We start from the raw sequence: 14,107 nt of genomic DNA on the forward strand, positions 1-14,107 counted from the left end.
TTCTTCAATTTCCACAGGCAATGCATGAACTTGTATTCTTTAAGGACCTGAGAGGAAAAGCAGCGATATTACCTTGATTGACCCGCAAGCTTAGTTATTATTTCTCTCTAGCTCAGAGGCAAATCAGAGTCTGAGTCAGAGTTTGGATTATAAAAATATACGAGCCTAAATCAGAGCCTGATTCAGATTCTAAATCAGTGTCTGAGTCAGAAAAAAATCAAAGCCTGATTCAGAGTCTGAATCAGAGAAGAAACATAGTTTGAATCACTTTCTGATTCTGAGTCTGGATCCGAGAAGTCCAGGGCAAAAAGTCACCCTTAATCGAACTCTGATTCAACATTGATAACATTCTGCATTTTGTACTGATTCAGTACTGAATTTGTCGTAGCTTTATTTACGGATGTGGCTAACAACTATGGGATGGAAAAATCACAATTGTAGATTCTATTGTTTTTAACTAATGGGTGTATCCAGTGATAGTTAACATCATAGCCGAAAAAATGGTTATTTTTTCCATTCTTTTTTGTCAAATTTAAGTCGAATTGTATAGACAAATCGGATTGCCATTTTCTTGAGAAGCTGCCATAAAACAAATTAGTTTTGCTATCTGTGTACACGTTGGCGGGAACGCGCCAAATGGTTCACTTTTGATAAACAAAGTTTAGATAAGGACTGTTATTGTACTATTGACGTAGATTTTAGCTACTATCTCATATGAATTACTGAAACATAAATCTGAATTACTCTGTGATAAAAGTTCCATATAACATTCAAAATATGGTTAGTCCACAGAATTAATAGACATGCTAATTACTGTCAACTAATAATTGTTATTCATAGATATATATATATATATATATATATATATATATATATATATATATATATATATACATGTATAATATATATATATATATATATATATATGAATAGATAATTAATATATTCTATAATACAATACATATTAAATAATTTTATATATTCATAGATAGGACTTTCAAGATACGATGAGAAACAGACGAACACATTTATTCTCTTGTCCTCTCTTGATTGACTCTCTTGTTTTGTCATAGTGAAATATACTCACTTTCAGGCACCGATTCATATTCAATCTGATACGTCATGTTGGCATCTTGCGTGCACAAAAGTCGGGCTCCGTTTGCTGAAACAAAATACATTGCGGAAAACTGGGTGGGAAGCTTCAAAGGGAGAGAAGTTCGTAGATATTACCGCGACACGAGCATAACCATCTTTAACCTCGGGCAGATCAGCATTTTACGATAAGTAAAGAGATTTACGAGTCGTTAATTGGAGAGTTATTATGCTTACAGATCAACGAGGATTCAGTGAAGCATTAATCATATTAGATATTAATTTCCCTTTATTTTGTTTCCGAGGGCTTATTCGGCCTTTTTTCCTTGGGGGTATCGTGGTTAATTTCGCGAAGGAGTGCAAGAAAACATACACGGCAGATTGATTCACATAGCCGCCGTTGATTCACATAACCAAGACTGAGGTTGAAAGAAAATGATTTTCTACAAAAAATTTTATAGTGCGAACTATTTTGATGAAATTTTGGAGCTGAACAAACTCCTGTTTTGCAGTGAGACCATACTGGGGGCTAGCATCTATACCAATAAGCATAACAGTCGGTAACTAAGAACAAAGTTCGAGTAACGGGAAAATAAAATTGGACTTCATGGGTTTATCCCGTTTCTATTTCTGATTTCGTTTTTTGATACTGACTCCGTTCATTATGAATTGCTTTGCTGAGCTACTGCTGTCTAGAAACAATTTTAACAGAATGAGAGAAATGTTAAATAGCCTAAAGAAGTCAAAAAGATTTCACGCAAAATCCTGAAACAGCTGTGAACTAAGGTAAAGCGAAAAATTTTCACTCAACGAAGTAAAAAACATAGCAGGACAAGTCCTGACCTACAATTCAAAGAATTTTCATTGACTAAACAGAAAACTAGACCTAGAACGGACTATGAATGGATGGGAAAAACCATTTAGAAAAAAATCCGATCCAAAAAATCGAAAAAACAGTAAAAATCAAAGTGAAATTGCCGCATGTGAACAAAAACCACTACCGATAAAGCGAATTTTTGTTCAAACACCGTATTCTCACTCTACTTTAAAATAAGAGCGAAAAAATTCACGCCGCAAAACCACTCGCTTTTTCGCTCCGTTTCCTGTTTCGGCGTGACCAAAATCACTACTCCAATTTGACTTCAAAATTCATGAAAATGTGTGAACAGATCCTAAAAAAAAAAGACAGCGCCCCAATACAATTCAAATTCTTTGAATTGTAAAAAACATAGCATGACAAGTCCTGACGTACAATTCAAGGAGTTTTCATTTACTAAACAAAAACTAGATCTAGAATAGCTATGAGTGAATTGGAAAAATCATTTTAAAAGAACTGATGTTAAAAAATTTTTAAAAAATGTCAAAATGCCGCATGTCAACAAAAAACCACCAGAGGGATTGAGAAAATTGGTTCAAAGAAAAAACTATGCCTCAGAAAAATTGAACTATGAATGGATTGGGAGAAAAAATTGGAAGAAAATCCGATCGAAAGATCGAAAAAACAGTAAAAATCAAAGTGCAATTGCCGCATGAGAACAAAATACCACTAGTGAGAAAGCAAAATTTTGTTCAAACACCGTTTCCTTGCTTACCTTAAAATTAGAGTGAAAAAATTCACTTCGCAAAACCACTTGTTTTTTTTTTCGCTCAACTTCCTGTTTTGGTGTGACCAAAATCACTACTCCAACTTGACTTCGAAAATCATGAAAATATGTGAACAGATCTTAAAAAAAGATAGCGCCCCAATACAGTTCAAATCCATTGATAATAAAAAAAAATTAGGAGAGCTCTAATAGCCGGCTGAGAAGCTGAGGCTATTAACAAAACCTCCATTTTTATCAAGTATCTCTCTAAAAACAAACGAACAATCACTTTTGGATACTTCTCAGTGTCTAATTACAGACGTAAACCTACATGTATGAAAAGCAGAGAGAACTGAATTTTGTTCCAACTTGTTTGAATAAACATTGTAAAAACTTCAGATGAACACTTAGTGGACATATCAAATAGCCAACTTGAATGATTGAGCAAAAAAGCGTAGTAAAATAACTTATTCATTATACCTGGCTGATGTCATTAAGGATTTAAATTTATTGTGCAAACTTTTGAGAGTACTAAAATTGATTCCGATTCAAAACCAATAATAGATCGGATAGCACGTCTAACGTGACAATGGCCTCAAGTAAATGCGGCAATTTTTTTCTTAAAGGTTCATCAGCTTAAAGAAACAACAATTAAACAGAACACAAAACCTGAAACTGACTGGTGGATTTTAATAACTATAAAAATAAATATCAAGTAATTTGGCTTAAAAAAAGAGCCGGTTGATTTGAGCCGATTGTGTTTCCTGAGAAAAATAAAATCAAGAATTTGGTGACTATGGATCGTTCTATCTCTTAAACAGACAAAAACATTGAGACAGGGTGCTCTTGAAAAATTTTGAGATGATTTTGATTTTTTTAGGGCATTGTGGCAACCAAGAGCAGCTTTTGATGCAATATCCATTGTTAAAAAAAATTCTAGAGGAACAAATTGACTTTCCCTACGCAGAAACAAAAATGTCAATCAAATTTCGGTTAAAGTGTTAGCACGGGTGTACGCGCTATACGTTTATGAGCAAATCAACTAATGAGAAACAGGATAAAAGTCAAATTTTGCACAAAAAAGTTGTAGTGACAGTAGATTTTAAGAAATGTTTCAACTCTGCTGAAGATTGTAATTTCATTAGAGCTCTATAGAAAATTTTAGCACTGAGATAATTTGAGAGCGTAGCTGAAAGAACGCAGAGCTTATGGAAGCAAAACAATTAAACAGTTAATCAGTATGATATGAACTACTGAATAAATAGGTTGAAAATAACACTGCAATTAAATTGAAACAAAAAGTGCTGGAAATATGTGACCTAATAAATCAAAAATATCACAGTTGTCTTAATAAACTTGAAACGACTTTGAAAAAACCAATCATTTTAACAAGAAATTTTGGAAATGGCAAAACGACAAGGAGCTGCAATTTGGTAGGAAGGAAAGATGATATTATATATTGTTTCCGGAGAAAAAACGATGAAAGCATTGATGACCAAAAAATCGTTGCTAGAAAGACAAAAAACGTTCTCTAAATGTCAGCCGTCTGATTGCGGGAAAAGCTGCAAAATAGACTTGCGTGCTTTAATAAACAAATAGAAAAAAAATGAGAAATGAGTTGAAAAAGTCATTGGCTCTTCCTTTAGGCTATACACTAAAATGCAAAAATCATACTAAAGTTCAAAAATCTTTTTTTACTAAAGTGCAATAAGGTGGTTCGGTAATTTGAGTTCGCACATAAAGTTCCGACCCCGCTCAATCCACATTTTTGGTATAAATGTCTACCAAATGAGGAACATAGAAAACGCCAAAAAAATAAAGATTTTTCAAAAAAATGTGTATGAATATAAAGACCGCATCAGACGAAAATAACTCAGTGGAGTAAAAAACATGACACCATGGATTGATGAGATCAGCCATTATTAGGAAAGCAAGTCAAGACGAACAACAAAATCAATCAACAATAACAACAAACATTAATTACATCCAAAACTCTATGTCCATTTTTTTTAAAAAAAAACTATTTAACAAGGTCAAAATAGCGTCGGATAAAACTGAAACTAAGTAAAAGTTATTTAAACGTACTAGAAAAGATATGGAAGCACTCCATTAAAAAGCTCGGAAACAATAAGACAAAAAGATTAAAGAAACAGCAAAGTTTAAAAATCTTTTATCTTTAAAATCAATTAATTGCGAAGTAATGAAAACCATTAGATAGCAATTGAAAACATCCAACAAAATTATGATCAAATGTGGCTCTATAGGAGGGCATTAAGATGTGTGATTATTCAATTTTTTATGCGGTTATAAAAAGAACACTAAAAAGAGACATCAAGCAAAAATTCAATTAAAACTTGTGAGAAAACGCTGCCGAAACCTTAAATCCTTTCTTGACCCTCAAAATATGTTCAATCGAGCCTTCCTCGAACGCAAATATTGTGGTAAAGGACCTCTCATTAATGAGAAAAGGGAACAAATAAACAAAAAAGAAAAATGCAAAATTAAGTACAACTTTTGTATTTTTCGAAAGCAATTATATTCAAAGTCATGAAAGCCATTAGCTTCAAAAAGAAAATAATTAAAAAGATTATTTCATTTGTCAAACAGAAGCTGTCGATAACTTTAATTGTTCAGAATATGTCTTAAGTCTATAAAAGAACGTTAAATATAGAAAAAATCAAAAGTTAGTTCACTTTTTTTGAAAACAAAAACGGTGTCGAAGCTAATAAATTCATAACGATTTCTTTAAAAACAATAAATTTTGTACAATGACTTCATATGCGACTGTAATCATTGATACTAGGTAACAAATAGACAGAAATGCAAGTTGTTTTTTGAAAGATTATTATTTTTGAAAACAGTCGTTTTTAAAGTCATGAAAGCTATCAGATGTCTAGTCAACTCAGAATATAGGCTCAGTTATTCCTCCAAAAACATATGAACCCGGTAATTATCCAGAAAAAAATATACGACCAAAACGACAAATACAAATAGTTCAATTAAATTTTTCGAAAGAGGGTAGAAGCCGTTAAAACCATAATCTCTGTCCTTCAGGACTTTTATTTATTCATTTGTGCCTTTTTAACGCCAATATTACATCGTGTGAAATGCCTAATGCAATAATGTCATAAAATGAGAAAAAAGGTCAAAATGGTCCAATTCCTAAAGATAAAAAAATGTTCGAAATCTACTAGTATCAATGCCAGAAAACCATTATTTAACGCGCAAAACCGCAAAAAAGATTAAAACTTGATACAATAGAAAACAGAGGAAGAAGAAGTTTTTATTCTATGCGGACACTAAGCTAAGATCACCAAGCTAAGAAAAATAATGGCAAAGTTCAACAAGCCATTGTTTAATTAAAAATGAAACTTTTTTAAAAATCAAAATGACCCTATGATCTCGAGTATAGAAACCAGATACAATAATTAGGAACTGCCTAGGAAGCCAACTGGACCTATCAATATTGAGCTTTGAATTGAATTGTTCTTTTATTAAATTAACATAAAGAGATTGATTTTTTTAAACGGCCGACTAAATTTCAATCCGAGAAATTTTTGGATTGTAACAGGCCAAGATTAGACCAAATCCAGCCTGGCTATTGCTGTTCATCCCTTAAGAACGCTCAATTGTTTCGAATGTCATAGATCTAGATATTTTGTTAGTTAAAAGATCAAAATTAAATGCTGCGTTTTTGATAATCAAACAGTAAAATTAGCGAAAAACCTCAAAATTTTAATTGCAGACTATTTTCAATGAAAGTGGAAGTAGGATTAGCTCCCTTTATAGTTTACAAAGGTTTTAATAAATGTTGTTGGATGAGTGCTTCCAGTAAAATCAATCCAAAAGGACTATAGAAGCTTATTTCGGACAATTTTTGACAAAAAGTGCCGATTTTTGAAATATTGAGCCAAAATTTTAGTGAAAAAAATAAAACGAAAAAGTCAACAATTCATTTTTGTCGTTAAAAATAAAATCAACAGTACTGCTGTATAGAATCTTTACATATTTAGCAAAGCTTACGATATTTTAGGCAAAAATTCCGGAAAATGTGAATAAAATAACGCAAACAGATCTAATATTTCAGAAAGATTTAAATCACAGTAACTAGCTCTAGAAAACAAAATTCAAAAAATGTTTAAATTCCATTTGCTAACGCTTGACGCGCTTTTTAATGATACCACTTACAACTCTCTACGATGAAAAAATCAATCGGTAAAAATTGTCTGAGCAAAAAAAAACCAATTGAGTATATAGTTCCTCCCCCCTCAAGAGGGGTTGGAACAAAAATCAATTTGTTGAGTCTCGTACGTCACCCTAATCTAGTCACGACAAACGGAGCAAGATCAATGAGAGGGTGGTGTATGATACAGATTCTTTTGGGTTTAACAGTGGAGAGGCTCACCCGCGTGACAATCGGAGATCTTATCACTCGACGATAATGCAAAAAACTAGATATGAAGCGTGAAATAGCCAGTGAAAAGCAAAAAAAACGATTACCAAATGTACAACAAAAAGCGACCGTCGGGCGACTACACAAAGAAACCAAAAGCACCACAATGTTGCTACCCGTGTCGAATTCAAATGGTCAACTTGTAAGAACTTGTAAGTTCTTACAAGGCGATGCACCTCCTTGCAAGCGTTTTTTTCCAAAAACTTGCAGGTTCTTGCAAGTTAAGCATTCGACTTACATGTTTTTATATCTTAACCAGTCGAATTAAAAGTTCTTACAAGTTAACCAGTTGATTTACAAGGCTCTTGAAACTTAACTATTCGACTCACAGGGTTCTTACCAGTTAAACATTCGACCTAAATTATATGTTCTGACATAAGTCCTTATAGTAACTATAGGTGAACTATAACGTTTAATGTTGCGAACACTGACTATAGGTAAACTATCCACAGTTAGCTGATTTTTGAACACAGCCCTGCAATTTAGGAATTCCAAATCTTAAAGAACTCAGTATGAGTTCTTGACGCGGAAGACAAATTCATATTAACTGTATGTAAATACAAATATATAAATATCTTGATAATCAAAATGCGATATATTAGAAGTGTCCCTATTCGATGACCACGATATCAAACTCTCAAATATTTTATAAAATACTGCTGAGAAAATCTTTCCTGGTAAAATGTCGCACAGCAATGTCTTAATTTGAAAGATCTGGAGAAAATTGTGAAACACCCATCAGCTGGAAATTTCAATATTTCTGCTAAGCAGAATCTATTATCCAAGTGATTTTCATATTTAGCGAGAATACAGCTATTTTATATTTTTTGCCATCATGAGGTTAGTTATGTTTGAATACGTCAAAAACTGTTAAACCAGTTAATCAACCAACTCACGGGTTTCAAAATGGAAAATTTCACTTGACAGTGAGGTCAAGTTTTCATCCAATTCTGGTATTGTGGCTACCCCAGAGAGGCTAAAAGAGTAGGAAGTTTGAGCCATGAGGTAGAAGGCTCTGGTATTATAATCCGCCCCTCTTCTGAAAGACGTCGAGGATCCATCAAGTGTGAGATCTGTGTCTACTCCGTTGCCTCGCTCGAAGGTACCATTTATGCTCATTGTTACCGCTTCATCATCAATGCTGTCAAAGGGAAGCCAGAAGCGAACCTCAATCTGGTCAGCGTCATCGTCATCTGACTCTGAAATAGAAGTGTAAAATGAGTTTTATTTTATAATCACTCCCAGGCTGAGGTGCGCAACCCAAGCCAACTCTGATAAGATTGAATTGAGTGACACAGATGGGGTACCCGACTATTCAGACCAAAATGGAGTCCAATTTGGAGGCGAATTTGAGTCAAACACAGTGGTCTCAGACTCATTTGTGTCGCACAAGGGTATCAGACCAACGTTGATCGTGTTTTCGATCAGACCCCCTACCCTAGTTGAGAAGAGCAAATAACGACAAAAACTTTGTTAGAAATCTTTGGTATGTTCTGTTTCAAACGTAAGAAAGTTTTGGTAAGTTCGGTCTGATCAGTATAGTCGGTTTCGAACGTAAGAAAGGTTCGATAGTCGATTATGTGTGCAAGAGAGATTCGGTGTGTTCAGTTTTAGAAGATTCGGTATGTTCGTTATTTGAGTGTAAGAGATCGTCGGTATTTTTGGTTTTAGACGAAAGAAATTGTCGGTTTTATCTATAGTGAAATATGATTTTTCTGTTTATAATGTAGTCAAACGTTTTGATACGGTTTGTTAGCAGGAATTTCAGAGGTACTTCTTAGATAAAAATTCTGAACAAATGTGCAAAATCATTGAAAATTCTTCGTTAGCTCGTTCCCAAAAATAAATGTGCCAATATAAAATTCCTGGTTTTTTTTTAATTTCAAAAATTTAACAATATTGTTGAAGAATGATGACCATTCTGTTTATTAAATCACACTCTCTGAGTGTTGTCATACTTTCCTATTGTTTGCAAGCAAAATTTCTGAGGGTTGTTGAAGTTTGAAAACGCCTAATACCGACCGTTTTTTGTCCAGTCTGCTGGAGTTATCTGCTTTTAACCCGGCTTTTAAAATTTCCTGGTGTTTCACTGAACAATGCCGAATCTGTCTTACGTTTAAAAACCACGAAACCGAATCTTTCTTATGTTAAATAGCGAACAGAACGACAATACTTAGACGCAAGAAAATGTCGGTTCTTGTCATTAAAAAGTCTCATTGTTTTTTCTGTATATAATGTTGTCAACGCTGTGGTACGGTTTTTCGTAGGATTTTCAAACCTTCTTCGCAGAAACAATCTGCAAAAAGAATCTGCAAATTCACTGACAATTCTGTTTTAGCTCATTCACAAAAATAAGTGAACGGGTATAAATATCTTCGAAAATGTAGCTGGTTGAAAATTGATGATAATTCTGTTAATGAATTTGCATTCACTGAGTTTTAACCCATTCTTGAAGTTTGCAAGCAAAGTCTTGGCGGTCCGTTGCGCTTCAAAGCGCCAATCGTTTTTATTGTTCAGTCTACTGGACTAATCTGTTTTTCAGTTCCAGAGTTTAAAAAGTTCTGGTGTTTCTCTAAACGATACCGAACCTCTCGTTTAAAAACGAAAAAACGTTTAAAAACGGAAAAACCGAATCTGTCTGACGTTTAAAATTGACGATGCCGCATCTTTCTTTTGTTAGATACCGAACAAAACTTACGATAACGACAAAAAAATCATAGGAAGTTTCATCGTTTTTGTCTAGAATAAAACGACGATAGCGACTATTTCTCATGTTTAAAAGCCAAAAATTTCCCAACAAGAGACTGCCTGAAGAGTTCTCTTAGGATAATACAAGCTCTAAATATTATCAGAATTGTCATACAACCAGACTTTCCAGACTTTTGACTGTGCTGTAACCATACTAACCAGACCTTTGAAGGGACCTAAACAGTAACTAACTCGCTCTGATCCATTCAAACTTTGGAATTGGTCCTTAATAGACGATTTTTGTATCCTAGAGTAGCTTTCAACCTCTGTTGCTTAGTTGCACTTTACTCTATTTGCAAGCTCATTTGGTGTAATCAGAATAGGCCTGACTGGAGTGCTTCTGAACAAAAAAACTGATTCCGATCTCAATTCAGATCTTAAAATACTAGTGCTCAATTTTCTGCAATTTGCTGAAAATTCTGTACTATATCCTTTGAGATGCAATAATGAAATTTAAACGGTTGAGAGGTGAAGTTGAGAATTGGTGCTGATGGATTTTGAGCCTTGTTTGAGCGATGAACGCTAAAAATTATTTAAAATATGAGTTGTGTTGAACTGCCAAAAATTTTCGAGAAATCTATCGAGTTTCTCAACGCTTAAGAGAGGGGAGAAATATGCTAATCGCAACAAGTTTAATTTCATCAGTTCACTTTTATTCCACGCCTAATTTTATAAGAAATCGTACAGAAATTGATTGCCTCTTGAAATTATCTGGTGAAATATTGTAAGAATTTCCGGATCTATCCCTAGTGTTTTTTATGACTCCCAGATACAATTTTTATGTTGTTATTCCGGGTTGCTTATCATACAAAATTCTTAGTAGTCATACTAGGTCATATATGATTCTTAGTAATCATACTAGGTCATACATGATTGGTATGAAATCTTGGTAGTCATACAAGGATCATATATGATTTCCTAGAAATCATACAAGGATCATACAAAAATTTTTAAAGCCTGAAAACTGTTCAATTTTCATTTTCTATCGGGGTTGCAAACATTTCCTGGAAATCATACAAGGTCAAATATGACACATAAAACGTTGACTGGTGCCACAAATTCCCGTATAATGTAGTCAGAGGACATGTCAAAGGAATATATCGCATTTGCAATCCACATTTGATTCTTTGAATGCACTAAAAGAATAACTTCGCAATTTGGACATATTCACAAAGCTATTTTGAGGTTAAACGCTATTTTTTTCTATGCTTCTTATAAATGAGCATTTATGGGTACTAACTGGCTTCAATCAGAGTATCAGATCTTAAGTTTTGTATATGGACTTATTCTTTTATTTAGTGCCCAACATTGCAAATGATATTGCAGGGTAGAGTCTTTTGGCGGATCACAAAGTGATGCCGGGGAATCACAAAGGTGATGCCTAACCAAATAAAAATAAAAAAAAACATAAATGGAAAATGATTTATGAAAAATAGAAGTATGATTCTTGGTAATCATACTAAAATCATATATGATTTCCTGTTAATCATAAAAGGATCATGTATGATTTCTTAGTGGTCATTCAAAGATCGTACTAGGAAATACGTTATGATTTGTATGACATGATATATGATCTTTGTATGACTACTAAGTAGTGGCGACCCGGGATATAGCACGTGGGCTTGGGGGTGATAAAATATTTATGCTGGGGGGGGGGGGACAGAATAGATCTGAATTTCCTCCGATTCTGGAAATTTCCGTCGAATCTACTGCTTGCATGGCATTCAGTGCTAGAAAATCCTGTCGCTTTGGTGTGACAAATACCCGTTTTTATGGTGTTTTATCGAAAATCTTTCATTATTTTGGAGAAACCTGGACTCGGAAACTGAAACAGCACGCGCATAATACAGTGACACAAATGAAAAACATGCTTAGATTGAAATAGAAATTGCTGCTGCGGATTGACACCAAATTTGTTCATACCAGAGAAAAATCCTTTGTAAAATCCACTTGAATGGTCCTTCACGTTCTGAGTCCAGATGTTCCAGGGTGCTGCCGGTCCTGAAATGACATGGTTTTATGCCCGGCATTTATGATTTTTTTTGTTCCGTTTTTGTGCCTCTCCCCACACCAGCTTAGCTCCTGCATACTAATTATCATACACGTGCATATATAGCATACACGTGCTCTGTAACGGGGAGGGGAACAAACGGAAAAGATCCTTAAAGTAATATATCCACTAAGCTGCGGGCGTTTGAAAATTTCTAGCGCGAGCTGCATGGTTGTGTGGTGTGTGTGTGTGTGTGTGGGGGGGGGGGGGGGGGGGGTCGCGGAGCGCATCAAAACTTACGCATCCAAAAGGCCTCCAGCTTGACCATTTCAGATCCTCGCATGTAGATTTTGAAGTAGCTCAAAACTCCAGATCCCGTATAGTTGAAACTATAAGTAGAATGATTGTAACTGTCCTCATTTTCACCAATTCCTGTTTCTGAGCCATTTGAGAATCGGAATCGGATTCCTCGGATGACGTCAGTTGTCGAATTATAGATAACATCCACCTAAAACAAGTAATTAGTGAACGCAGTTTGAATTGTGTTAGAATTTCGATCAAACTATAGTCTTAAACTTAGTGAGAATTAGAAAGAAAGTTTGACTTACCAGATTAGAAAGACAAGCAATTTGATTTTGATCAAAGAAATTATATAAATGAATCGTCAAGAAATGGTGCTGAGAATCAATATTCGGTTCAAATTGGTGAATCTAGATAACTATTATTAGAGTTAGATTAAGTGATGTAAAATCTTCCCAGCATGTATTAAAAGATGATGATATCTCCGGAAGTGTGAATGAATTCTCAGAAAAGTGCAAATGCATTCCATTTATGGTTCCCTTTGCGACTGATTTGCAGAAGCAAACCATATTGGGTAACCTTTGCGACCCCCACTATAAATCACGGTGCTAAGATTAGTTTTGTATCCAGACTTTTTCACACTGATAATGGGTATATATACAGCTGATTTTTGAGTCCTTTTTCATCCCCAAATTCAAATCACCATCTTGATCTAATAATCAGATCTCTCCTGTAAATCTCTAAATTCTACTGTAAAATATCATTTTGTTATTCTCTCATTTTTTTGAGAAATTAATTCTTTTACTTTGTTAAAAAAGCTTTTTATTCCGCTTGCGAAAGTCCATAACCCAACAGGTTATGGGCCCAGCAATTTTTTAAGTCATAAAATTAATTTCCAAAACAAAACTAATTTGTTGTTGACAGTCATAATCCTTTTCTGCTTAGTACCTTTTCTTTTCACAACTGTTTTGCCTGCTCAAACTTCAATGGATCAACAGACAGTGAAGCTGCTGACCTACACAGGAAAGGCACAGGACTTTCCAATCTGGAGCACAAGATTTGTGGCGATAATGCAGACGAAGGGACTCTACAAATCACTACTGGGGACAGAGGAGCAACCCAATGAGCCTGCGCCACTGGCCAATGGGGCAACCAATGATGAGAACAAGAACCACAAGGTGCTGAAGGATGCATATGAGAAGGAAGTTGCAGACATCAAGGAGAAACGGAACAATGTGTGGTGCCATCTGGCACTGACTCTAGATGCAACAACCCTCATGCTGATGAGACATGACTGTGTGGGAGATGACGGCATTGGAGATGGAGCAAAGGCTTGGAAGCTTTTGCAAGAGAGATTTCAGAGTGTGGAGACGCCGACAGTGGTGACTTTAGTGGCACAGCTTGCTCGACTGCAGCTCGAGGATTCTGAGGATTTGGACAGCTTCTTCATCAGAGGACAGAGTTGCTCACAAGGCTACAAGAAGCAAGGGAAGCAGTCTCAGAGACCCTCTTCAACGCCTTGGTCCTCAATGGTCTGCCAATGAGGTATGAAAGTTTTGTAATACAGGAAAGCTTCAACCCGGCAACGAACTTCACAGAGTTGAGAAAAAGGCTGCAGAACTTTCATGAGAGCACGGTGCAGAGACACAAGGGGCAAAGTGGTTCAGTGGCACTGGCAGTGAAGCGTGACTTCAAGAAGGGACCCAAGAAAGGAAACTGCTTTGTGTGTGGGATCCCTGGACACTTTGCCAAGGACTGCAGGAAGAAGGAGACAGCACAATGCAGCAAGTGTGGTGAGAAGGGTCACCTAGACAGGGCATGCAAGAGACAAAGAGATGGAGGCAAACATGAGTCAGTGGCAATGGGTCCAACATTGGCTACACCAGACGAGGAATGCTGGGCAGCTCTTACCCAGTGGAAGACAGCAGGCATGCTAGTGGA

At 35.3% G+C, this 14,107-nt stretch overlaps 1 protein-coding gene across 5 annotated transcripts in view; it reads right to left on the minus strand.

The window, feature by feature from the left end:
- LOC142335897 (uncharacterized) overlaps positions 1-14,107 on the minus strand; it is a 133,428-nt gene that overhangs the window by 40,460 nt on the left and 78,861 nt on the right. For all 5 annotated transcript variants that reach the window (XM_075384253.1, XM_075384256.1, XM_075384257.1 and 2 more), the window contains 4 exons: positions 12,167-12,374; positions 11,800-11,877; positions 8,025-8,327; positions 1,088-1,162 (listed from right to left, as the gene is read on the minus strand). In XM_075384253.1, the coding sequence (XP_075240368.1) occupies positions 1,088-1,162; positions 8,025-8,327; positions 11,800-11,877; positions 12,167-12,374 (664 nt within the window). The remainder of the gene's footprint in view (positions 1-1,087; positions 1,163-8,024; positions 8,328-11,799; positions 11,878-12,166; positions 12,375-14,107) is intronic.

This window comes from Convolutriloba macropyga, chromosome 3 (genome assembly GCF_964194025.1).
Source record: "Convolutriloba macropyga chromosome 3, txConMacr16.3, whole genome shotgun sequence".
NCBI lineage: Eukaryota > Metazoa > Xenacoelomorpha > Acoela > Convolutidae > Convolutriloba > Convolutriloba macropyga.